General features: G+C 62.7%; 1 protein-coding gene across 5 annotated transcripts in view; it reads right to left on the reverse strand.

Moving 5' to 3' along the window:
* SBF1 (SET binding factor 1) overlaps positions 1-24068 on the reverse strand; it is a 28257-nt gene extending 4189 nt beyond the window's left edge. The window contains exons 1-36 of one of the 5 annotated variants that reach the window (XR_004476729.2): positions 21346-21464; positions 17059-17144; positions 16494-16631; positions 16135-16293; positions 15940-16050; positions 15204-15309; positions 14940-15072; positions 14742-14850; positions 14522-14635; positions 14314-14391; positions 13960-14073; positions 13759-13887; positions 13575-13673; positions 13288-13492; positions 13095-13207; positions 12096-12245; positions 11711-11779; positions 11477-11635; positions 11139-11404; positions 10881-11053; positions 10730-10803; positions 10460-10655; positions 10084-10211; positions 9281-9459; positions 9026-9162; positions 8709-8916; positions 8405-8601; positions 8160-8297; positions 5490-5567; positions 5063-5235; positions 4807-4986; positions 4184-4285; positions 3916-4101; positions 3721-3847; positions 3503-3633; positions 3203-3433 (exon numbers count right to left, since the gene is read on the reverse strand). Coding sequence is in view for 4 of the 5 variants with exons in the window: in XM_033405393.2 (XP_033261284.1) it covers positions 3203-3433; positions 3503-3633; positions 3721-3847; positions 3916-4101; positions 4184-4285; positions 4807-4986; positions 5063-5235; positions 5490-5567; positions 8160-8297; positions 8405-8601; positions 8709-8916; positions 9026-9162; positions 9281-9459; positions 10084-10211; positions 10460-10655; positions 10730-10803; positions 10881-11053; positions 11139-11404; positions 11477-11635; positions 11711-11779; positions 12096-12245; positions 13095-13207; positions 13288-13492; positions 13575-13673; positions 13759-13887; positions 13960-14073; positions 14314-14391; positions 14522-14635; positions 14742-14850; positions 14940-15072; positions 15204-15309; positions 15940-16050; positions 16135-16293; positions 16494-16631; positions 17059-17144; positions 21346-21442 (5073 nt within the window). In the remaining variant the exon portion in view is untranslated. Of the gene's footprint in view, positions 1-3202; positions 3434-3502; positions 3634-3720; positions 3848-3915; positions 4102-4183; positions 4286-4806; positions 4987-5062; positions 5236-5489; positions 5568-8159; positions 8298-8404; positions 8602-8708; positions 8917-9025; positions 9163-9280; positions 9460-10083; positions 10212-10459; positions 10656-10729; positions 10804-10880; positions 11054-11138; positions 11405-11476; positions 11636-11710; positions 11780-12095; positions 12246-13094; positions 13208-13287; positions 13493-13574; positions 13674-13758; positions 13888-13959; positions 14074-14313; positions 14392-14521; positions 14636-14741; positions 14851-14939; positions 15073-15203; positions 15310-15939; positions 16051-16134; positions 16294-16493; positions 16632-17058; positions 17145-21345; positions 21465-23841 lie in introns of those variants that run through there. The other 4 variants (XM_004279614.4, XM_033405393.2, XM_012536643.3 and 1 more) reach the window with 4 other exon arrangements.
* Between the last annotated feature and the right edge of the window lie 220 nt (positions 24069-24288).

The following is a 24288-nucleotide window of genomic DNA, read 5'->3' on the forward strand; positions in this document are numbered from 1 at the left end:
CATATACAAAAATAAACTCAAAATGGATTAAAGGGAATCCCCTGGCAGTTCAGTGCTTAGGACTCTGCACTTCCACTGCAGGGGGCATAGGTCTGATCCCTGGTCAGGGAACTAAGATCCCACAAGCTGCATGGCACCACCAAAAAAAACCAAAAGGATTAAAGATCTAAACGTAAGACCAGATACTATAAAACTCCCAGAGGGAAACATAGGCAGAACACTCTTTGACATAAAGCACAGCAATATTTTTTTGGATCCATCTCCTAGAGTAACAGAAATAATAACAAAAATAAACAAATGGGACCTAATTAAACTTAAAAGCTTTTGCACAGCAGAGGAAACCATAAACAAAATGAAAAGACAGCCTATGGACTGGGAGAAAATATTTGCAAACAATGCTATGGACAAGAGATTAACTTCCAAAATATAGAAACAGCTCACACAGCTTAATATCAAAGAAACAAACAACCCAATCAAAAAATGAGAAGACCTAAATAAACATTTCTCCAAAGAAGACATACAGATGTCCAACAGGCACATGAAAAGATGCTCAATATACCTTACACCAGTGAGAAAGTCCATCATTAAAAAGTCTACAGGGGAGGGACTTCCCTGGTGGCAGTGGTTAAGAATCCACCTGCCAAAACAGAGGACAAGGGTTCGATCCCTGGCCCGGGAAGATCCCACATGCCACGGAGCAACTAAGCCCGTGCACCACAACTACTGAGCCTGAGCTCTAGAGCCCGCGAGCCACAACTACTGAAGCCCATGCGCGTAGAGCCCGTGCTCCGCAACAAGAGAAGCCACCGCAAATGAGAAGCCCGCACACGCTAACAGAGAGCAGCCCCCGCTCACCACTAGAGAAAGCCCGTGCACAGCAACAAAGACCCAATGCTGACAAAAATAATAAATAAATAAACGTATATAAAAAAAAAGTCTACAAATAACAAATGCTGAGAGGGAGTGGAGAAAAGGGAACCCTCCTACACTGCTGGTGGGAAGGTGAATTGGTGCAGCCACTATGGAAAACAGTATGGAGGTTCCTCAGAAAACTAAAAATAGAACTACCATATGACCCAGCAATTCCACTCCTGGGCATATATCCAGAAAAAACAAAATCTCTAATTCAAAAAGATACATGCACCCCCCTCCAATGTTCACAGCAGCAATAGTCACAAAAGCCAAGACACAGAAGCAACAGATGAATGGATAAAGAAGATGTGGCGTATTTATACAATGGAATACTACTCAGCCATAAAAAGAGTGAAATAATGCCATGTGCAGCAACATGGATGGACCTAGAGATTATCATACTAAGTCAGACAGAAAAAGACAAATATATGATATCACGTATGTGGAATCTAAAAATATGATATAAATGAACTTATTTTCAAAATGGAAATAAACTCACAGACATAGAAAACAAACTTATGGGGGCTTCCCTGGTGGTCCAGTGGTTAAGAATCCGTCTTCCAATGCAGGGAGCGCAGGTTCGATCCCTGGTCAGGCAACTAAGCCCATGGGCCACAACTAAAGAGCCCACATGCTCTGGATCCCATGTGCTCTGGAGCCCGCGCACCACAACTAGAGAGAAGCCGACGGGCCACAACTAAGACCCGATGCAGCAAATAAATAATAAATAAAAACTTATGGTTACCAAAGGGGATGGCGGGAGGGATAAATTAGGAGTTTGGGATTAACATATACACACTACTATATATAAAACAGATAATCAGCAAGGATCTACTGAATAGCACAGGGTACCATAGTTACATCTTGTAATAATCTATAATGGAAAAGACTATAAAAGAAGATGTATATATATATATCTGAGTCACTTTGCTGTACACCTGCAACTAACACAACACTGTAAACTATACAATAAGAACAGAAATGGTGAAAATAAAAAAAAGAAAATGAAGACATTTTCAGGTAAAAAAAAAACAAGCTGAGGGAATTTGTCACTAGCAGATTTGGATTACAAGAAACATTAAAAGTTCTTCAGGCTACAGGGAAATGATACAATACCAGATCTACACTGAGAATGAAAAATACTGGGCACAGCAAATAGAAGACGTTTTCCTTGTTTCCTAATTTTTTTAAAACAAAGTGGACCATTTAAAACAACCATAACCCATGCTCTGTGCTGACGTCACAGGTAATAGTAAAAGGGCTGATGACAAAGGCAGAAGGACAGGAGCGGGCAGTTCCCGTGGGGGGTGTGCAATTCAACCCCAGATGCGCTGGGACTGCAGTCACTGACAACCACTACAAATAACACAAACATACAGCTCAAAAGCCACACAAAGTAGATAACATGGAAAAGTAATACTCAACTGTCAGGAAAATAACAAACGGAAGAAAGCAGCAAAAAGAAAAGTCCCGTGAAAGACAGAAATGGGTGAGAAGACGCGCTAACCACACGCTGAGCACCAAGCAGAAACTCACCGTTAACTAAAGACACAGACCAGTCAGAAGTGAAAGCACCACAGACAACATCACGCCACACAGACGCTGGCCTAGGGACACCAGCTCCAAGACCACGAGCAGTACCAGAGAGAAGAGAACGGTCCTCTGCCCTCTGTGCTTGTGGATCCCCTTCACCCACAAACCATGACCCAGGCTCCCCCAAACCCTGCGTGGCCAGTGCCTTCAGCCTGGGCCACTGCTGGGCTGTCAAAACCTTTTCACCTGCTTGTTTACACCTCACCACCTCCCTGAGAGGCAGGAATCAGCCTCCCCACTTTCCCCACAAGGAAGCAGAAGCTCAGGATGCTTAGATATCCCTCCAAAGACACCCAGCGGGGGGTGGGGGGGGCGGGCAATGCAAACCTTGCTGTGGTCCGGACCTGAGGCCCCGGGGGAGAACTCCGGCCACTGGACAGCCACCCTCTATGCCATCCCAGCCTCCCCCCAAACCCCAACCCCAAGGGGCTCTCTTCTCTCTTCCGGGGTCCCGTGTCCTATTGAATCCTGATTGCTGAGGCTAAGCAGACACGCCCACTAAGTCTGGCAGAGGGAGTGAGAGAAGCCTGAACGTCAGCCCCAAGCTTCCAGGCCCATCTCTCTCTGAAGGGGGCACCACCAGGCAGGATGGAACCCAGCAGATCACCGTCCACATCGGGGGGCGGGGGGCCGGGGCAGGGCCACCGGACTGACGTGCGCTAGGACCCCCTCTCCCCTTCTCAGGGGCCACACGCACCTCCAGCAGCTGGGAGATGGCGTCGGGCTGGGCTCGGGGGCAGTTGTCGTAGCAGGGCCACACCACCCGGCGCCTGCTCTGGGGGGCACCCCCATCGGGCCGCTCCTCCTCCGGGGGCTCGGGGGGCCCCTGCGCCAGCTCCCAGTCATAGGGGGGGCCCTCGGCCAGCGTCTCCTCGGTGTAGAAGTCCCACACCTTCAGGTTGGACACGTTGCTGTACGGCCGGAGGACCTGGGGGCGGGCCTGGCGTGAGCACCGGGGCGCGGAGGGGCCTGCCCGCCCCGACCAGGCTCTGCTCACCTCCGCGTCCTCGGGCGCGTACAGGTAGTTGTAGAACACCGGCGTCCTCTTGCTCAGCCGCTCCACGTACTCCCACACCGAGCGGCAGGCCGCCTGGCCCCGGCGCTCCCCCTTCTCCTCATACAGCAGCCCTGCAGGGGGCAGCGCTGAGCCCGGCCCCACCCCGGCTGCTGACCCCGCCCCTGTGCCCACCTTCACCGCCCCCGCCCCCACCGTACCCAGCTCGATGCGTTCGTAGTCCGAGTCCAGCAGGAAGGTCCGGAAGCGATGGGACGCATGATGGTACCCGAGGAACTTGAGGTAGAATGGGCTGAACTCGAACTCCATGGGGAACTGCAGGTGGACCTGTGGGGCATCAGGAGTCAGCGGCCAGCGGTCAGCACGCACAGCCCCCACCACGGCCGCCCGCTCACCTGGTGCACGCAGTCCAAGAACTGCAAAAAGACTGGCGTGAAGCCGCTGCTTTGCCCGGCCAGGGTGTGGGCCCCGCGGTGGCTGAAGCGATGGCCAAAGGACAGCCACTCCTTCTCCACCAGCAGACGGAAGCCCTCCAGGGTGCGGTAGAAGGGGTCTGAGAGCAGCTGCACCAGGGACACCACCTGCCAGCAGCGCCGTGAGTCAGCAGGGCGTGGGGACTGGGCCCAACACCCGCCCCCACCCCCACCCCTGGCCACCGCGCACCTGAGTGGTGATGTCCCAGCCGTCCTCCAGGCTCACCAGGACAGAGGAGCCCGAGTCCAGGAGCTCCACCACCAGCACCGACACCTGCAGCAGCTTGTGGATCTGCAGGGACCCGCAGCCCCTCAGCACCTCCCAGAGCCCGTGGCCTAAGACTCCAGCACCCAGCCGGGCCCCCAGGACCCACACATCCACAGGAGCGGTGCCTGCGCAGGCCCACGCCAGGGGACACCCCGCGAGGCAGCACAGCCTGGATGGACCCAAAATGCTGTGGCGTGCTTCCTCCCACCCGGCCGCCCACCCACCCGCCTATCAGCATCTTCTGGGCCTGAAGAGGCATCCCCTCTCCTTGACGTGCCCAGCCCCACCCTGACAGAGAGCAGAGGGCTCCGACACAGCTGGACCCTGGCCTCCCTCCCCTGTCCATGCACCACCACTGGGAAGTGGCCATCATCCCCTCCCGAAGCCCAATACTATCAAAAAAGCAAGCCCAGACCCCGCCCACCCACGGCTCTAGGTAAGTGGCGGGGCCCGGCACCCAGGTGGGCACCGGATGGCCCCTGCCCATCGCATCTCCTCCCCCCGGGTAGCCCTCCACCACGGTGGGGCAGGGGCAGTGGAGAGACCTGGATCAGCCACTCTGAGTCTTCCAGCGAGCACAGGAAGGAGGCTGAACCGGGCTCGGTGGCAGGATAGCCGGGGACACACGCCTTCAGCAGCTTCTTGAAGCTGCCTTTCACCTGCCGTGTCTCAAATACCTCGATGGGCACCAGCTCCCACTGCTGCAGGGGATCTGGCCGTACACCCTGGAGGAAGCCGGCCGTGGTGAGACGCGCCCAGGCCCCGTGCCCCCACCTGGCCCCAGGACTCTGTCCCAGTCACCTTGAGCTGGGCTTTGTCTCCAATGATGTAGAGGGCTGCACGCTGGGGCCGGAGAAAGCCTGGGTCGGGGGGGGCCCCGTTGGCCTGGGGGGGACCCATGCCTGCTAGCCGGGTGCCTACATCAGTGCTGAGCCCACCGCTGCGCCCACCGGCCCGGACACTGCCCCATTTACCTGCACAGAGAAACCAGGTGAGCACCGGAGCAGGGCCAGGGCACCACTTACCTGGGGCAGAGCTCCCAGGGAGGGCAAGGGTGGGACTCGGGGCGTCAGGCTGTTAGTGGCCGGGGCTGTGGCGAGGGCTGGGTTACGCTGGTCTGTCACACGGGGCCGTTAGTGCCAGTGTGGGGGACGTTAGTGCCCTGAGCAGTCACATGGGGCCATCAGTGCCAGGAGTGGGGAGCCAGCCTGCGCGGTCAGTACGGTACCTCGGGGCGCAGTCCGTCTGGAGGCCAAGGCCGCCATGGGGTTGGACAGCGTGGTGACCCTGGCTCTGGGGCTGGGCACTGGGGGCACAGCAGAGAGAAGGCTCAGGCCTGGCCCCAGGCCCGGGGGTGCGCCCAGCAAGGGCGGAGCTGTGGCCCAAAGGAACTGGGTCCAAGGCTGGGTCACCACCGAACCCCCCGGGGGTCCCAGAGACAGTGAGGATCTGTCAAGGTCCTCTGGGCCCCCAGGGCAAACGAGGGAGCAGAGGACCCGGTGGTGGGTAGGAAGGGTCAGGGGACAGGCAGGACCCTGGGCCGCCTCCTCTGCACCCTCAGCCCCGTGGACCCTGCCTAAGCTGCTCATGACACGCAGCCACCAAGCGGCCCCTGCCCAGCACACAGCAGCAGCAGGAGGTGCCCATGAGGCGCAGCCCAGAGAAGAGGAGGCCCAGCGTGGGAGCTCCCAGCCTGGAACCTCAGAGGGTGGTTCAGTCCAGGACACAGGCAGGCCCAAGCCCCAGCACAGAGCCACCTGTGAGGACCAGGCACGAGGCTTACGGGCTGGGACGGCCCAGCCTGGAGGCACAGGGAGCCCACAGGAGGAGGCCTCTGGATTCCAAAGCCTGCACCTGGCTATGACCCAGGCTCACTCGCCTCTACAGAGAGGGCGCAGGGCACCAGAGGCCAGCACGGCGCCAGCCCACTACGCTGCAGGCAGAAGCATGGTCATCCACAGTGAGGACAGCGTGTCCTCGTGACACAGTCTGGACCGGAACCGGTGTACAGCTGAGGAGAGCCGAGACCTTGTATGCCCCCAGGCAACGAGGGGGAAGGCCCATGCCCAGAACTCGGGGGACACCCAGAAGCAGCACCAGTGGGCTGTGGGGACATTCAGAGATGCCCAAGCAACACTAGGGAAGACACAGGCACTAGGAGACGAAAGATCCTGCGGGGAGGGTGCTGCCTGCAGGGGCCACTCAGAACCACTGGAGCGGGCGGAAGGCAGGAAGACAGCGCAACCATGAAACACACTTAATGATGGTCTCTGATGTTTGGAAAACTAAAAGCCACTCAAACTAGAGAGCGGTATTCCCAGTAGAGGACCAAGAGGAGTAAGGCCTGTGCCGCTTCAGAAGGTGGCACCGAGCCCAGCGCTTCCTAGGGCAGCATCCCCATTAACCACCGTGAGGACAGCCTGGCCACCCTGTTCCCAGCCCCCCTGGCCCCAGTGCCCAGCAAGTGGCAACAACAGCTACAGACGGAGCACTGGACTACAGGCTGCACGGGGACTGGGGGGCTGGTGTGCACCAGCAGCAGAGGAGGTGCCTGCAGTTGGGGTGCTCCTTAGGCCTCACTCGGGAGGGGTGAAGGCCCTCCCCTACGGGAACGAGTGGCAGCTGCACCAGGAGGCCCTGTGCCACGGGCAGGAGCAGCCTGGGCCAGCGTGGGGGCAGTCGGCCATGGGGATGGGTGCAGGCTCGGGTGGTGAACTCAGACTCAGGCTGGGCAGAGAGGGAAGAATCAGGGACGATGCCCGGGCTTCTGGAAGGCTCAGCCCCACAGGTGGCCTGCCAGCCCCCAAGCCCACCTGAGAGCTAGAGCAATGCATCTGGGAGCCAGTGCATCTGGAACCTAGAGCAGCAGCAGAGAAAAACGCAGACAAGTGTGAGGGGAAGGAGGGAATCAGGAAGGCCTGAGCGACAAGTGACCCCTGGTGTGATGTCTGCACAAGCCAGGGTGGGGGAAGGGTCTCACAGAGAGAAGTGACCCTCTTGTGACATCGGCCAACTCTGCACACACAACCGCCAGGACGGCTCCAGGTGTGTACAGATCCCTGGTAGACGCTGTCACCACACCTGCTGAGGTACAGGCAGGGGTTGGCTCAGGCCAGCATCTGGGCAATGGTCAGGCCCAGTGCGGGCAGCCTCCCAGCCCTCGTGCCTCCAGCGGGGTGATGAGACCTCCAAGCACGGACTGAGAGGCAGCTCGCTGATCACCAACGTGAGGACCAACATGGGCTAGGTGGCAGCTCCGACGAGGCCCAGAAGCTTTCAGGAGGGCCAAGAGGATGAACCGGAAGGGACCAGAGATCAGTGAGGGAGGGTCCAGGAGGGGAGATGGAGGGAGACGCGCAAGTAGGGGAGAGGCTGTCACGGGGGGAGATGAGGGAGATGCGGGGGCAGGATGGGGGCAGCTGGAGGGTAAGCGGGTGCAGAAGCCATTGCCTTGGAGCAAGGCCCTGGGGTGAGGCTGCCCATCCTGACACAACCCCCCCCCCCCCGCCCCCGCCTGCACGCCCTGGGGCCCTCCTGGGTGTCTCCTGTCTAAAACCCTCTCCCAGCGCCAGGCATCCACATGGCTCACCCTGCCACAACAGGGTCCCCGCCTGTCACCCCAGGAGACCAGACCACCGCTTGTGGACAGCATGCTCTTCTAAGGGTCGCCCTGAACCAGCACCCCGACGGCAAGGGGTAGGGCCCAGGATGGCCCCTGGGCGCATGCCCCAAATTCCTGGGCCTGCTGCCTCCTCTGTAAACCCCCAGATGAGTGGTCAGAGCTGGGCCTCAGGACACTCACCTGCTCCCACACCCCAAACACTCTGCCCCCTTGTTGGTCTGCTCTCCATAAATGCCATCACTACCCCCCAGGTCCTCCGGCCCCGAGCATCCTCACCGTGACTGCCCATGTGGGCCGAGGAGAAGCCGCTGAGGGTGTTGCGACCGGACGCATCAGCATAGCGCGGCATGGAGCTGACCACGGCCTGCAGGTACTTCTCCTGCTCCAGGCTGCTGGAGTCGGCCTGGGACTGGCCTGCGGGAGGAAGTGGAGCTGGGGGCGGGGCGCCGGGGGCGGGGCGCCGGGGGCGGGGCGCGGGGCGCCGGGGGCGGGGCGGGCTGCAGCGTGAACAGGGAGCCTACCCGGAGAAGGCGCGTTCTGGGCCTTGAAGAGGCCGACGACCCCCTTGCCGTGCAGGCCCCCTGAGCGCAGCAGCACGGCCTTGGAGCGTCCGCTGCGCCAACAGACCACCGGGAAGCGGTTCTGGCGGTAGCAGCGGGAGACGCGCTGCAGGGCGTTGTCCTGGACGCTCTGGGGGACGATTAGCAGCCCCGGATAGCTGCGAGGAGGCGGACGTGAGGCCAAAGGCACTCTGGACCCACAGCCAGGCGCCCCTGGGCCTTCGGCCTCCTGGAGGCCACCAAACCTGCCGCGCTCACTGCTCACCTGCGGCAGATGGCGTACATGCGGTTGACCGGGGAGATCCGGAAGGGCTCGGATTTCGCGCGGCTCAGGCTGCTGCTCAGCGTGCCCAGCCCCAGGCGCTGGTAGTCCCGGCAGCACGCCCGCTCCACCAGGCTACTCATGGTCATGCGGTCCGAGGGCTTCAGGGCCAAGGAAGGGGTCAGCGTGCTGGGCTCCAGCTCCTCTGACACTGGGGCAGGCCAGGCACACGGGGGTCATTACCCAGGGGCTGCCCGGGTCCCTTACCCCTCCACGTGAGGGTCTTCACCCAGACCGCCCACGGCTCCCCACACCCCGACCTGAGATCTCGTCCTCCTGGTCCCCAGGGGGTGGCTGGCCCCGGTGCTCCCAGCTTGGGGGGCTGTACTTCTTCCGGGTGACATACTGCCGCCCGATGGTCCTCTTAGCGTTCTTCATCAAGTTCCGGGACAGGGTCCTGGGGGGGCCCGAGGAGTACAGTTGCAGGGTCAGCAAAGGTGAGGAGATGGACAAGGGGACACACACAGTGGTTCTGCGAAGGGAAGGTGTTCTGGCCTCGGGGCCCAGCTCCCTACCTGAAGGAAGGACCCTTGTCCTTGGTGGCACGGGGCGGCCGGCCGGGTGTGTGGGCAGAACCCAGGGTGAGCGCGAAGGTGCCCCTGATATCTGGTGGATACCGCAGCTTGTGCAGCTGCTTGCGGAAGAGCTCAGCGCTGTCAGACCCCACCTCCTCGTCAAAGACCATCTTCAGCAGCTGTGTCAGACATGAGGCCCTCAGAGGCTGGGAGGCCCGTGGGCCTGAGCCCTGGCCACAAAGGCGGACAGGCCTACGGGACGCCCCGTGCTGCATCACTGGAACTCGGGTGTTTCTAACAGGATGGACGGGTGAGGGCCCTGCGACCAGACGGCCCTGAGAAAGGCGGCTAGGTCTACCATGGGACTGTGAAGGGCCAGTCTCGCCTCTCCATCCGGTGACGGACACGTCCTGAAGGAGCGCCCCAAGGACAGAGGGTGAGCGGAGGGCCTGCTCCCCAGACTGCATGTAGGCGGAGACTCAGGAACCCAGTCTTTGTGTTTCATCTAATCTGTGTAGGTTTCAGCTAGGCCGGGCTCACGCCGCACGCTGCAGACACGGCCTCTAGGGTTCGGGCCTTGCAAGGTAAACGGGAGAGCCCCCAAAACTGGCACATGGTGCAGGCAGAGGACACCAAGCTAAGACACAGCGACTTCCCCGTCAACTCAGGAATCACAAAGGGCTCAATGCTGGCTCAACAGCCGCTCATGAGAACAAGACTAGGGCTCAGACGCTGCATCCTGGAGAGGGCCGCGACTCAGGGGCCCACAGACCCCACCCAACACAGCCCACACCCCAGCCGACCTGGAAGGTACAGGAGCGCAGCTGCAGCCCGTCCGGCAGGTACTGGTCACTGGGGGTCTGGATATTAATGCGCTCCTCCTTGGTCAGCGCAGCCACCGGGAAGGAGCGGACCACCACCTGTTCCCCCACTTATAACAAGCCGGGTGCAGAGTCAGGGGGACGGGAGGGGTCGAGGGTCACAGAGTCTCAGGGTCCCAGAGCTATGGGGTAGACCGGGAGGGTGGGGAGGAAAGACAACAGCCTATCTCCCACAGAGACCCTAAACCCCTGAGAAGGGGAGAGGGAGAGGCAGAAGAAGTCCCACTAGCCCAAAGACCTTGGGGGGGGGCAGGGGGAGGGGCAAGGGGAGCGGGGGCAGAGGGGTCCAAAGGCTCACCCAGGGGGTCGGTGGGCATCCCCGTGAAGATGACCCGGTACGTGGTAAGGAAGACAGCGCCCTCAGCCGGGAGCAGTGCGGGGCCACCCCTGCTGCCCCCGGCACCCTCCTCACGCCCATCCGGCAGCAGGTAGACACGCAGGCCGTCCAGCACACACTCCTCACCGGGCAGCAGGCGTGGCCGAAGCAGTTTGGGCTGTTTGGGGACAGGAGCAGTGCCTCAGAACATAGCCCAGTCCTGGTGCCCGCCACTCCCCGGCCCCTACTCACCTTCTGGATGGGGGGCAGCCTCTTGCTCTCTCTCTGCACGGCCTCCAGGGTCTCGATGTGCATCTGGACGATGTCTGGGGGAGAGCAGTTCTCATGCTCTGGCCTGCGCCCACCCATCCAAGGGGAGTGTTTCCAAGCCCAGACCCCATACCTGGCACCATGACATGCAGCCCCTTGAGGTGGTCGCTGGTGACCCCACTCTCTGTGCAGACCTTGTCCACGAAGCGGTTGATGAAGCGGACCACGGCCCCGGGCACATCACAGGTCTCTGCATCCTCGAAGCCGCTCTCTGTGTCATAGCTCTCCGCCACGCTGCCTGCCATGCTGGGCCGGGGAGGGGCACAGTGGGCACAGGCCACACAACCCAAGGCCTGTACTGCTCAGGTCCTGCCCCCAGGCCACACCCCACCTGTTGGTGACCAGGCTGTTGCTGGCGCTCTCCAGGTCGCCCAGCCCTGCGCGCTCCCGGAGCAGCCGGCTCTTGCTGCTGTCCAGGGGCAGGAGCAGGTAGCTCATGCGACTGGCGTAGTGGATGGCCTGGCTGAACACCGTGCTCTCCTCCTTCTGCACCAGCTCCTGCTGCTTCTCGCGGCTCAGGGTGGGCCACAGGCGCCTCTGCTCAGATGCCACGTCCAGGGCAGAGCGCTCGTCCTCCTGTGTGAGTGCCTCCCCAACCTGCCCCAGGGGCCGCACGTGAGCCAGAGCCAGGCCAGCCCCATCCGGCGGGCCCAGGGAGTCCCCACACACCTGGGAGGGGTCTCGGTCCTCGGCAGGCTCCAGGTAGAGGGCCCGGATGTGGGTCTGCACATCCCCATAGAACATGGCCTCCCAGAACTGCGGCGTGCTCCACACTACGTGCTCCTGCACGCAGCTGTACGCAAACTGCGTCACCCCTGGGCTCAGCTTCTGCAGAAGCCAAGAGGGTGTCAGCGGGTGCAGCCGGCAGGAGGTTGGGGAGACTCTGTCCGCCCCAGCACTCACCCGGCAGAAGGCAGTGACCAGGGGCAGCAGAGCAGCTGCGATGCCGTGCTCATCCAGGGAGGTGCAGTCCTGCAGTAGGGCCGGGGGCGTCGGATCCCGGCCCCGTGCCATTCACACCCCCACCAGCACCGCCGACAGAGCAGCACCTCCCGTCAGTCCCTGAACCGTCTGCACCAGCTCCCCAGGGCTGCTCGGAGGTTGAGGGCAGGAGGCCCCTGCACCAGCCTCCCACAAGGATTCTCCCCACGCCACCCTCACCGGCAGACTGGGGTCTCCCCAGTTGTCGGCACCACCAGAAGATGCACCCTTATGGGTAGGCCGGGGAAGCCCTGCCCGGCCCCACCCTGTGGCCACAGCGCCAGCAGGGTGTGAGGCCCGGCCTCACCTGCAGACAGCAGTTCATCATGCGGACCACGAAGTCGAACTGCTGGTGGTCAAGGACCGCCCGGTTCTGTTGCACGTGCAGGTGCAGCTCCTGGGCAAGGCAGCGGCGGGCCGCACGCCCCTTTAGGGCCCTCAGCACAGCTGGAAGCAGCTGCGGACGGGGAAACAAGGGGATGAGGGCACGAGCCTATGTGGACCCAACCGTGCCCTGAGGCACAGGGAAGGCCTGGCCCAGACGTGGGGGCCAGAGCCCAGGCTCTCAGCACAGAGGAGACCGGAAGCCATCCGGTCAGGTGTGCCCAGATTGGGGCTTCACTGCCCAAGAGAGACCAACGCGCTAGTGGAGCCAGCCCCCCGCACACGGACCTCACAACACTGCCAGTGCTCTGAGCGAGGCCCCACGGCCGGCCAGGGCCCCAGCGCCTAGAACGCACAAGCCTAACGCAGAGCCAGCAGCCGGCTCAGCACTGGGCGGGCCACAGAAAGGGCTGCACTTGTCCTGTTGATACTCCCGCACACTGTGAAACAACTGGGAGCCCGATAAAGGGCTGGTCTAAGAGCTAGGTGCCTCACAGAGAGCCACGCAGCTGCGAAGCACAAGACAGGCCCAGACGGCTGTCCTGAGAGACCCAAAGTGCCAATGGGCATCACAGAGGGCAGAGTGCTAAATGAACTCCACCTTCTGCAAGTGAGAGAAAAAAGACACGTGTGAGTCGACACTAGTTTCCGTGAGCGATGAAGAAGACACTTAACAGTAGGGACCTTTAGAGCATTCTGACGACTAGAAGTTGAAGGAAATTCCTCCCGCGGAGCCTCCCCAGCAGGCTGCACCCAGCTGTTCTGAGGTGGACCCGGTGTCCACCTGCCCTTCTTGCCAGCCCAGCTCCCTCCAGCCGCCTGCAGGAGAACGAGGGCCAGGGCTCCTCTGAGAGCCGCTGCCCTGGCCCAGGCCGCCCCCACCCAGAGCCCCCAGCGCTCCCTGTGCCCGGGTTACCCTCACCTTCTTGGCCTCAAGCATCTTCCCCTCGAACACGTAGGAGATGCAGTTCCGGACCACCTCCAGCCGGCGCGCACTGTTGCCGTGGAGCCCACTGCTCCGCTCCAGTATGGCGGCTGGGGAGCAGAGAACGTGCTCACCTCTGACCTCACGTCCACCCTCGGCCACACTCAGGCTCCCCCTCCCGGTTACGCACTCATGGGGGGCCCTGAGGGCACGGTGGTCTTCTTCTCGGCCTTCACGGCCGGGGGTGCGCCCTGCATCTTGGCTGTGGCCTGATCCACGATCCACTGCACCATGCCCTCGTCTAGCCGGGGGAAGGGCCGGGGCGCCCGCCGCAGGTGGCTGGCCTCCCCTGGCCTCTGCACCTTGTGCATAGCCACAGCAGGGTACGGGTTCTCCTGGGGGGGACACAGGCAGGATGGGCGAGCAGCCCGGGCCAGGGCAGCACAGTGACCCGCCCCCTCGTGCCACCTGCCTTACGTTCTTGTAGAGCTGCTCTGCCAGTTCCTTGACATGACGCAGGACACGCTGGGGGTGGCTGTCATCCGCCCGCATCCGTGCCACCTCGTGGGCCACCAGCTGGGGGAGGAAGCAGGGTCAGGCGGGCTGGCTGGGGCAGGGAGGGGGGTGATGGCGGCTCCTCCCAGGTGGGGTCGGGGTGCACCTCATCAAATAGGTCCGTAGGACGGTAGGGGACCCCGCGCTCCGACACAAAGCCTGCAAAGGCCATGCCCTCCAACACCTTCATCAAGAAGTCATCCTCCACCAGCCCACGCTGGCCCAGGAAGGCTGCCTGCGGTGCACAAAGAGGTCAGCCCCTCGGGCACTCACCTTCTGCCCAGCCCCGCCCCCGCCTGGCGCCCACCTTATGGAAGCGGATGACAGGCTCCGGGTGGATGCGGACCATGTGCAGACACCAGCGGTAGCCTTGCAGGAGCTGAGCAAAGAGCCGCAGGAAGACAGCGCGCAGCTCCTTATCCTGGGGCATACGTGAGGGCAGGTGAGTGCCAGGCCCTGAGCCTTCCAGGCACCTCACCCTCCTGACCCTCCAAGCTTCCTCCACACAAGCCACAGTGCCTCCTCTAAGACTCGGTGCCGACGGCCACTCCTGTGCAGGACCCTCCGAGGCTCACACCCACCCCACGCGGCCCTGGCGACCCCCTGGAGGAGCGCTCAGCACCGGGTGGGCCTGGGCCCCCGGAGGGGCAGCGACCCCCACCTGCATCTTCAGGGAGGAAGTGGACGTCGTAGGTGGAGGGAAGGCGAGATCTGCCAGCTCCAGCTCTGGATCCAGGACCTGTGGAAGCAGCGGGGAGCAGGGTCAGCTGCACACCAGCCCCACGCTCTGGCTTCCTCTGGCCACCAAGTGACCCCACCCCAGCCTGCCCGAGGCACCAGCCTCCCCGAGGCCCCTGGTCCTGCCTCACCATGCTCAGAATACTGTGCGTCTGGCTCTGCAGTGGCTCTGGCAGGGGTGGAATGTGCACACACTCGGGCACAGTCACTGTCCCTCCATCAAGATCAGCTACAATCACATCCAGCTGTGGACCAAAGGGAGCGAGAGGTCAGAGAGCCACGGGCCGGTCAGCAGGGCCTGGGGTCAGCCCAGCCTGGAGTAGCGAGGCAGACGCTGAGCAGGGCCCTCACCAGCTCCTGGGCCTCTGCCTGGAAGGCAGCGTTGACTCCGATGATGAAGGGTGTGGGCGTGCTGAGCACCTCCAGGAGCTGCGCCGGCAGGATGGGCACGTACGTGAAACTGCAATGGGCCAAGGCTCAGCGCGACAGCCCGAGGGCCGGGGCGGGGCGGAGGGACTGCGGGGCAGTGGGCAACGGTAAGGTCAGCACCTGTATCTGAGAGGGAAGAGCAGCGCCAGGAGTCCCCGGCAGGCGTCCGAGAGGCGCTGGTAGCTCCGGGACAGGAAGAGCACCTTGTGCTCCGTGAGCGCCGCACAGAACAGAGACAGCACGTTGGTGATGCCTGAGGAGGAGGACAGGCTTAGAGGGCGCAGGCGCCCGCCCTGCAGTGAAACCTCGATGTCTGTCCGCCAGCCCCGGGAGGGGAGACGAAGGACTGTGTGGGGGCTGTGGGGCTGCGGGCACCAGGCTCACCCAGCTGGCGGAAAAGCAGGGCCACGCTGCAGCGGCTGATGGGCAGCGAGTCGGTGAGTGGGGTCTGGATGACCTGCCGGTCCCCAGCCCCCAAAGAGATGGTTCTCTGTGGAGAGAGAGGGACCAGTGCTCAGCTGCTCCACCCAGACCTGGGTCACCCCCAGCTTCACAGCCTCAGGCGGGCCTGGGGGAATGACAGACCCCGAGGTGGGACTGGCCAGGACGGGCAGCACGGCACAAGGGAAAGGCCACGTCTGGCCTCTGTCGGCCCAAGCAATGCTGCAGAGAAAACTCTGGGCCTCTGACCTGGGGTGGGGACGGGGCCTGAGTGGGCAGAAGAAACAAAGAATCCGTACCACTCCGTCCTCAACAGAGTCCAGCTGCACGGGACAGACAGGCAGAGAGACACAGTTAGACACACCCACACGCGGGGACACAGACCGGGGGGCTGGACAGATAAGCCAACACTGACACCCAGAGACAGGCACACCCAAGGAGGGAGAGGACAGAGGAACCAAAGGGTGCCAGGTGGAGAGCCAGATGCGACATGGGACACGAGACAGGCAGGGCCAAGAAAAGAGGACAGGCGGCGGCACCAAGACGCAGGACAGTGTCCGAGGCTAGGGCCGCACTCCGCCCAGGCTGGACTCCGAACGCCTACCAGGCCCCACCCCGTGGCCTCAGGCACCAGCGGGCCCTGTGGCTGCAGGTGGACAGCAGCTGCCTCCTGACCCACCTGTGAGCCCCCGGCCAGAGGGATGATGCACGTCAGCAGGTTCCCAACCACGTTCTCCAGGCCCACGTTCAGGCCCTCCACATGGATGGTGTAGATGAGACCCAGGCTGTTCTGCAGGGACCACAGATCGGGGAATGGCGACCCAGCCAGCGGGAGCACCCCGCATCCTGCCCTGTGCCCGGCTGCCCGCCTCACCCTGAACACCTCCGCATGGTCCAATCGAGACACCAGTACCAGCGTCTTTGGAGCAAACAGCTGGCCGGGCGGGCCAGGAGCTGCGGTTGACAGTCCCACTGGGCCTCCCTCACCTGCCTCCTCTTCCCTCTCGGCAGTGTCCTCGGTGCACAGCCCTTCCTGTGGACAGAAGCCCCATATGCCAGGCTCTCAGGCAGGTCTCCTGAGGCCTGGGGGGGGGGGGGACACGGGACACAGGTGACTCAGACAGGACTGGCCCTCTGGAAACTTCAGCCTTTGTGGGGTTGGGTCACCAGGACCAGACACACACAGGACAGAGGAGTCGGCCACAGTCAGAGGCTCGGCCCATGCAGGGTTACCTGTGTGGGCTCCACGGGCTCCCAGAAAGTCAAGCATGCGCAGTAGTGCCGCTCGGAATTGATATCGGTGAGGACAGCAACAAAGAAGGTCGGTGGGTTCCTCTCGGGACACAGCTGCCACCCACTGGGCTGGCAAAACTATCGGGAGGAAGGGGACGGGGGTCAGCAGTCAGTTCCCTCTAGTCCCCTGCCTGCGAGGGACTGCACAGCCAGGGCCTGGAGGCCGGGTTCCAGTGCAGCCAGCAGCACCCTGCTCTGCGACCCACATGCCTTGCCTCCTGGACCTCGGCCTTCTCCCACACAAAAGGGAGTAAGAGCCTCCGGCCTCACTGTGCGGGGCGAGAACCCTGTGATGCAGGGCATGGTCCCCACCATCAAGAGGGAGGGACAACAAGACGTGATGTGGGCACCAAGCGTCCGACCAGCCAAGCCTGCACCCCCGCCCTACATTCTCCAATGCAGCTGATGTCTCCTTGTACCCAGCGGGGTCCTCACGGTGCCTGCCCCCCACCGTCTCAGCGCCCCAGCCCTCGGCTCCAGGCCCTGGGGGAGCGCCCACACTCACCAGCTCGATGCCCTGGGGGAACGGGTTGTCCTCCCAGTCCTTCTCTGGGAAGCGCTGCAGGATCTGGCCCTGGCCTTCCGCACTCCCTGAGGACAGGAGCCAGGGGTCAGAGCACCTCCCACCTCCCACACCTGCACCCGGTCAGGAGCCTCGAGGGTCCGAGTGGAAACATCTCACCCATCCTGGCCCTCAGGTGGCACCAGACCAGCCCCAGCTCCCAAACCTATGGTTTCCCTAAAGACAGTCCTGTGAGGAGGGGCCCCTAGGCAGCCACAGACCCCAGGACCACCAGAGGGCATGGAGAGAAGCCCCTGCTGTGGGGTCGGGGTCCCTGCAAGCCTCTGGCTGGGCCAGGCACCAAGAGCACAGGAGGCCCGTCACAGATGCAGAAAACAAACTTATGGTTACGGCGGGGGGCGGGGGGGATAAATTGGGAGATTGGGACTGACATATACACACCACTGTATATAAAACAGGTAACTAATAAAGACCTACCGTATAACACAGGGACCTCCAATCAGTACTCTATAATGAACTTAACGGGAAAAGAATCTAAAAAAGAGTGGGTATACGTATATGTATAACTGGTTTACTTTGCTGTACGGCAGAAACTAACACAACAATGTAAATCAACTCTACTCTAATAAGAAAATTTTTTTTTAAATGACCTGGAAATTTAAAAAAATAAAGTAAAATAAAATAAACTGTGAGAGCCTCAAAAAAAAAAAAAAAAAAAAAAAGGGCCCAGGAGCCCCAGCCCAGGGGAGTAGGGGGAGATACTCCCTACTCCCACCCCCACTACCCCCCTCCTGGGTCCCGCTCACTGTGTCAACACCCCCAGCCAGAACCCACACCCAGCCTGCCACAGGCCAGCGTGCCCGCCCAACTGCATAGCACCTGCCCCTCCAGCAAGGGGAGCGCTGTTCCCGACTGTTCCACAGCCAGTGCCCAGCTTAGGCACTCAGCCCACAGCCCTGCTCCCTGCCTCCGCCTCACCTGCCAGCCCTGGGCCCACTTGAGAGGTGCAAGGGTCTCACACCTGCCACCTGTGCCAGCGGAAGGACCACCCGTGCCTACAGCCCCAAACTGCGGCTTGTCCCCACTACCTCAAGAGGCAGACGCGACAAGCAAAGGTCCCAGAAGACAGCCAAGGAGGGGTGGGGCTGGCAGGAAGGACAGGAGCGCTCTCCCGAGCCCTGAAGGTGGTGGCACACAGGCCTGCTCCCTGCCTGCAAAGGCCGCCTTGCACACAGCCACAGACCAGGTTGCCCTGTGCAGCCCTGAGGGTCCTCCAGACCAGGGAGAAGGGCATGGCCCTGCACCCCCAGCCTGCTAGCTCCCCATGTGTTCCCCAGAGAACCCCCTCCACTCCCAAAGCACCCCCTCCGGTCTGCTTCCCCCACTCCATGCCCAGGGCAGTGCTGCCAGGTCCAGTCCACACTGGCAGGGCCAGCTGGAGGCCCCTGCCTCTTGCCCACCCTTTGTGGAAACAAACCTGGAGGCATGATGAGAGTCAAGTCGGGGAAGCACTCACCCGGGCGTCGTGGAGGAAGGACGGGGGTCCCTGTTCTGCCCCCAGCTCCCACCCAGCATGGCAGCAGCTTGAAGCAGGAAAGACAAAAGCTCTCCACCTTCACCTCCCACACTCGACAAGCAGGTCCAGCCCTCTGCTCAGACCAGCCTCAACACTACTGCCCACACCAGCAGAAGAGCAGGGGCGGATAGGGAAGGCCCAGAAAGCCCCCGTGTGCAGCCTCTGAGGACCTGTGAGATGCAGTCCCACGTCCAGCCTGCCTGGTCCACCTGTGACCTGAGTGGGCACAGGAGCCTCAGACCGAGCTGGGGGCCTGGGCACAGGCCTGGACCCAAGGGCACTGGCAAACGGACCCCAGCAGCCCAAGAGCACACACTGCCCAGGCCCCCAGAGGCAGAGGAGCTGGGCTGCAATCTTAGGAACCCGCCACTCTCCAGGATCACGCAGGCAATACCAAAAAGGTCAGCAGCAGGCAGGTCGCTGCTGGCTGGGGGAGCAGGGGTAGTGAGGGGCTGTGACTCTGACTCACCAAACCTCAGCTTCCTGCTCCCCTCCCCCTCCCACCACTGACACTGAGAGGAGGTGGCAGACAAGACAGGGTGGGGGAGGACAGGTGTCTGCTGGTGCCTCACCTACCTACGCGCGCGCGCGCGCGCACACACACACACACACACGCGCGCGCACACACACACCCCGAAGCCCCCAGGGTCCATCCAGGCCCACTACCAAGGGCCACCCTCAACAGGCCCAGGCTGGCTCACCCTAAACTGTGGCTCCTCCCCCAGGGCCAACGTGTGCGCAGCCCCAAACCACCATCTCAGCTCAGCCCTGGCTGGCACCCAGGGCTCACCCAGTTCTTGCCACGAGGCAGCAGGAGGAGGAAGGAAGGGAGGTGTGTGCGGACGGGGACAGTAGCCTCTGCCCCATCTCCCTCCCGAAGCCAGTGGGCAGGTGGCCTTCAGGGGGCTGCTTTCCACAGCCTCTCCCCCAGGGAAGTGGGCAGAGTGGCTGGCCACCGGCCACTGCCCACCCTCCCTACCCCATTCATCGTGGGGAACGTCTACTCCCACGTGCAGGGCTCCACCCTCCAAAGAACTGAGCGCAGGCTTTCCTGGAGGTGTCCAGGCCGCCTACAGAGGGTGGAGGGGGGGTGGGGAGGATGGCACTAGGCTGGGCAGGTGAGCATTCCCCCGCCAGCTCCTCCTCTGGGCCATGATGGTCCCAAACTTGGCCCTCAGGTCTCAGCCCAAAGAGCGTCACCTCCTCTAGCCAGCTCTCTGCACCCTGCCCAAGTCTGGGGCCTGCAGTGGGACCCCAAGAACCTCCCACCCTCTAACACAGCCTTCTGGGATTCCTGGTGCACCTGTTGGCCAGCTGAGCCAGACAGGAGCTCCACGAGCAAGAAGCTACATCTCCGCGTCCAGCGCTGCACAGCCCTCGGCCTAATTAGGGCTTGCTGATCACAGACAGCCGCTGCACCACCCTCCCGCCACGATCAGCCCCGCTCACACACCACAGGCAAACAGGTTCCTCAGTAGGAAGTCCAGGGCAGCTTCCGGAGCCCCAAGGCACACCAGCGCTCGCCGGCCCTCCCTGGAAGGGCGCACCGTGGATGTGTCCTGACTCCCTCACCCTTCCCTGAGACCCCAGCCCATGCCTCAGCTCTGTGCCAACAGGGGCCGGGCTGCAATCTGGCTGCTGGCCTGAATCCTGGGGGTGGGGGTAGGGCTCTGCCACATCTCCCAGTGTCCCCCACCCAGTCGAGCTCTTGAGGCCGTGAAGGGGACCTACAGCAGCTGAGTCCCCTGCCCCACCTTGGGGTAGACAAGAGAGAGGACACCTCCACCCCATGGTGACAGGACTAATCCAACCAGCACAGCTGTGCGTCACAGGGCGGGACTTGGGGGGGCCCTAGGAGGAAGGGCACAGAGATCCCCTGAGACACAGATGGGGACAAGAGCTGTGTCCCCACAGCCAGCCCCGGGGCAGGGAACACAGAGCTCACGTCCGTCATCTGCTGGCAACGCCATCACCAGTGCCAGGCTCCGATGCCTGGGCCGGCCCAGGCCAGCATGTGCTGTGGGCAGAGGCGAGGGAGGATGGCACCCTCCTCTGCCCGCCCCTCCCCACACCCAGCACACACACCCTGAGACTAGCCGGGCCGTACGAAGGACGGCAGCGTCCTGCTGCAAACCCAACCTCCCACCTCAACACAAACCTCCACACACAGGCCGCTCCCAGCTGGCCACAGCACAGGACAAGTGCAGAGGGGCTGCAACCTCTCCAACCTCCCCGGTCAGACCCGACTGGCTCTGACCCAAGGACTTGGACCCTCGGGCTCCCAGGGTGGGGCTGGGAGCCAGCCAAGGCCATCCCAAACAGCCCCAACCTGCTCCAGAGAGAGGGCAGGAACATGGGTGGGGAGAGTAGATGGGGCCGAGGAATGTGGCCAGCTCAACATGGTCAGGACCAAAAGAGGCCAGGCCAGGGGTGGAAAGTCTTCTTCTCAGATGTTTGGGGGTGGAACCCCCAGCAGCAGGAGGGGTCCAGCCCCTCCTCCCTGGCAGATATGCACTCGGCCATCTGGTCAGATCAAAGTCACACCCCGGCACTGGTCACACTGTGTAAAGTCAGCTGACCACCATCAGGGCACTCCCTGGCCAGGAACTGGCCCCCACGAAGTCCCCAGGGCTGGGCCAGGGTGCAATACAGGCTAAACCCATGTCCTTAGTGAAGGAGCTCCCCCAACTCACCAAGGGAGGAGGCTACACCTTCTGAGATGAATGGCAGGGAACCACCCAGTCCCCTCCCTGCCCTCCTGCCTGGAGTGGTCTGCCAGGTAGTAACCATGAAAGCAGGGTGCTTCCTCAGGTAGGACTCCGGGACTCAGCGCCCAGAAGGTCCGCACAGGGTGTGCAGATCCAGGCCACGGACAAGCCTTCCACCACTCGGCACTCTCCACTCAACCCAAAAGACTATGTCTTGCCCTAGCGTCCTAGGCCTGCCAGCACGCACGGGTGCCTGCGTGCCACCTCCCGCAGAGGTGCCCACTGTCTGTGCCAAGTGCTGTCCACACACTGGCTGCTCAGCATTAACAAGACACCCATCACTTCCTGGAGCCTTCTGTGTGAACAGCTCCATGTGTGTATGTCCACCTTGTGCTCAGAGCAGCCTGGGAGGTCTGTGTCACTCACCCGACCCCCAGATGAGGAAGGTGAGGTGCGGAGGGCCGAAAGACTGGTCCAAGGTCACAGAGGTATCAAGTGGCAAAGCAGTGACCACTGAGCCTCATGCGGTGCTCCTCTGCTTCAGACTCCCCCACCACCTCGCTCTGCCCTCAGTCCCACAGCCGGGACTCCAGCTCGTGGGCTTGTTCCTCACAGGGATGGACCAGTCATGCCAAGGGAGGCCCTGAGGCTGGGTAGTCAGCCAGCTGCTGACCAGCTCCAACCCCGGAAGACAGTGGTTAGGGGGCTCCGTGGCCCCCCAGCCCTACTGAAGGGACATCTTGAGAATCACTCCTTCCGGTCACTTGGGGTGAGCAGGCACTCCTCACTGGTGGGTGCCAGCCTTCTCCCCTGCTCTGCTCAGAGGCCACACACACCTGGGGTGCCCGCCGCCCATGTGGCTCCAGCCCGCCTGTCACGGAGCCTACCCATGCCTCCTCTCACCTTCCTCACATTCGCTCCAGCTGCCACCACCATCAGCATGCCTCCCACACTGCCCTCGGCGTCCTCAGCCTCCAAGCTCACTCTGCAGGCAGCCCCTGCCCTGGCACGCAGCCTGGGGGCCCTCACGCTGGGGCAGCACCTCGGCCAGCCTTGTCTCCCTGGATCCAGTGCACCCCGCTGCTGCAGCTGGCATGTCCTCCTCACTGCCCCCTCCCCACATGCCTTGGAGCAGACAGCTCTCCCTCTGGGCCTGTTCAACACTGACAGTGAGCCTGCCACGTGCAGACTGCAGGACGAGGACAACTGGTCCTTGCCTACAAGAACGCCCTCCCTGAAGGGAGAGACATGCTCATGACTGAGGGTGTCGGGATGGATACGACAGGAGGAGTGGAGAGGAGGAGCGAGTGTTGAGCGAAAGGGCGCGAGGAGAGTCTGGAGAGTGTGGAGTCCAGAAGGTATAGGCTCAGCCAGAAGAAAAGCAAAGAGGAGTGCAAGTCCGGGTCCTGGATGGTGACAGAGGCAGCTGGGGTGACAAGAAGCAGGGTAGACTGGGGGTCTCGACCCCACTCTCAGGCTCAAGGTTCAGCCCCAGCCTGACCACACAGCCACCCCACCCCCCAGTGACACGCGTGCCCTCCTGCAGTTTGGGATCTGAGACCCCAGCTTAGCTCTGGGGTAGGCTGGGTGCGAGTCCCAGCCCCTCTGGGGGCTCAGACCAGGCACTCAACCTCTCTGCCCTGACTGCACTCTACACATGGGGGCAACGACAGGGAAACCTCGGTGGGCTGCTGGGAGGAAGAAGTGAGATCACACACACAAAGGGCTGTGCAGGGCCTGGCACGCTGAGTGCACACCCCAACGCCGTTGTCTCCACGGCTGTTGCTGATGTCACTGTCAGGCTGTTTTCTCCTACCCCCTGGGCTGAAGGGCTCTCAGACACGGGCGCTGACCCTAGACACGGACCTCCTGGCCATCGGCACCAGTCACCACACCACTCTCCCACCCAGGGCTTGGCTGCAGGCATGAAGTCGGCAGGCCCTCTGCCAGGAACACTCTTCTCTCTCCTCTCCACAGTTCCCTCTGAAGTCCTCCGAGTTCCAACTCAAACACCACCTCTTCAAGCAGTAGTCCCTGAACCCCACCCCTTTTCTGCATGCTCCCCAGCCTCCTGTACCTGAGACACGGCACAGAGGCACTGGGGGTCAGAGGAGGGGCTTGCAAGTGAACGTTCCGTGCCCCTGGAAGCAGAGCCGCCCGGCAGTCCGCCAAAGCAGAGAGAGCCCATCCCACCCAACTGGGAGTCGGGAGGCCGAGCCGCCCCAGGGCCCTCCCACCTCCGGGGCGACGCCGAGACGCTGTCGGCCCGGTTCTGCCCTGACTGGGGTGGGCAATCTCGGCCCGCCCCGTCTCGCCGCGCTGCCCACCTCGGGGAGGTCGGCCCTCCGTGACCCCCGACCCCGGACCCCAAACCAGGGCGGCAGGTGCCCGGCTGACCCTGGGGCTGCCCCGCCGCCCCGGCTGACCCTCCCCGGCTCCCGGTCCCCGGCCCTCAGCCCTCGGCCGCGCGCCGGCACTCACCGCGCGGGTGCGGCCCGAACGCCACCAGCACGAAGTAGTCCGCGAGCCGCGCCATGGCGAGGGGCGCGGGCGGGCTCCGCGGCTCGGGGACGCGAGGACGGCGCTCTCATGGCCCGGCCCCGGCCCTGGCCCGCGCACCCCGGACGCCTCGGGCCCGCTCCACGGCGGCGGCCAGGGCTCCAGCCGCCATCTTCCCAGCCAGCCGGCCCGCCCGGCCGCGCCGTGCGCCTGCGCGGCCTCGCTCCGCCCCCCCCCCGCGGGCGGGGTCCGGAGCGAAGCTCCCTCATTGGACCAGCGGCGCGGGCTCGGTTCCCGGGGGCGGGATTCAGCCGCTCACCACCCTCAAGCGGTGACAGCGACGGCGGCTCGGGCGGGTCAGCGGCAGGCGCGGGCCGGGTCAGAGCGTGCCTCGCCGTTGCGGCTCCCACGCAGGGCGGAGAGGGGTCG

This window comes from Orcinus orca, chromosome 11, assembly GCF_937001465.1.
Source record: "Orcinus orca chromosome 11, mOrcOrc1.1, whole genome shotgun sequence".
Taxonomy (NCBI): domain Eukaryota; kingdom Metazoa; phylum Chordata; class Mammalia; order Artiodactyla; family Delphinidae; genus Orcinus; species Orcinus orca.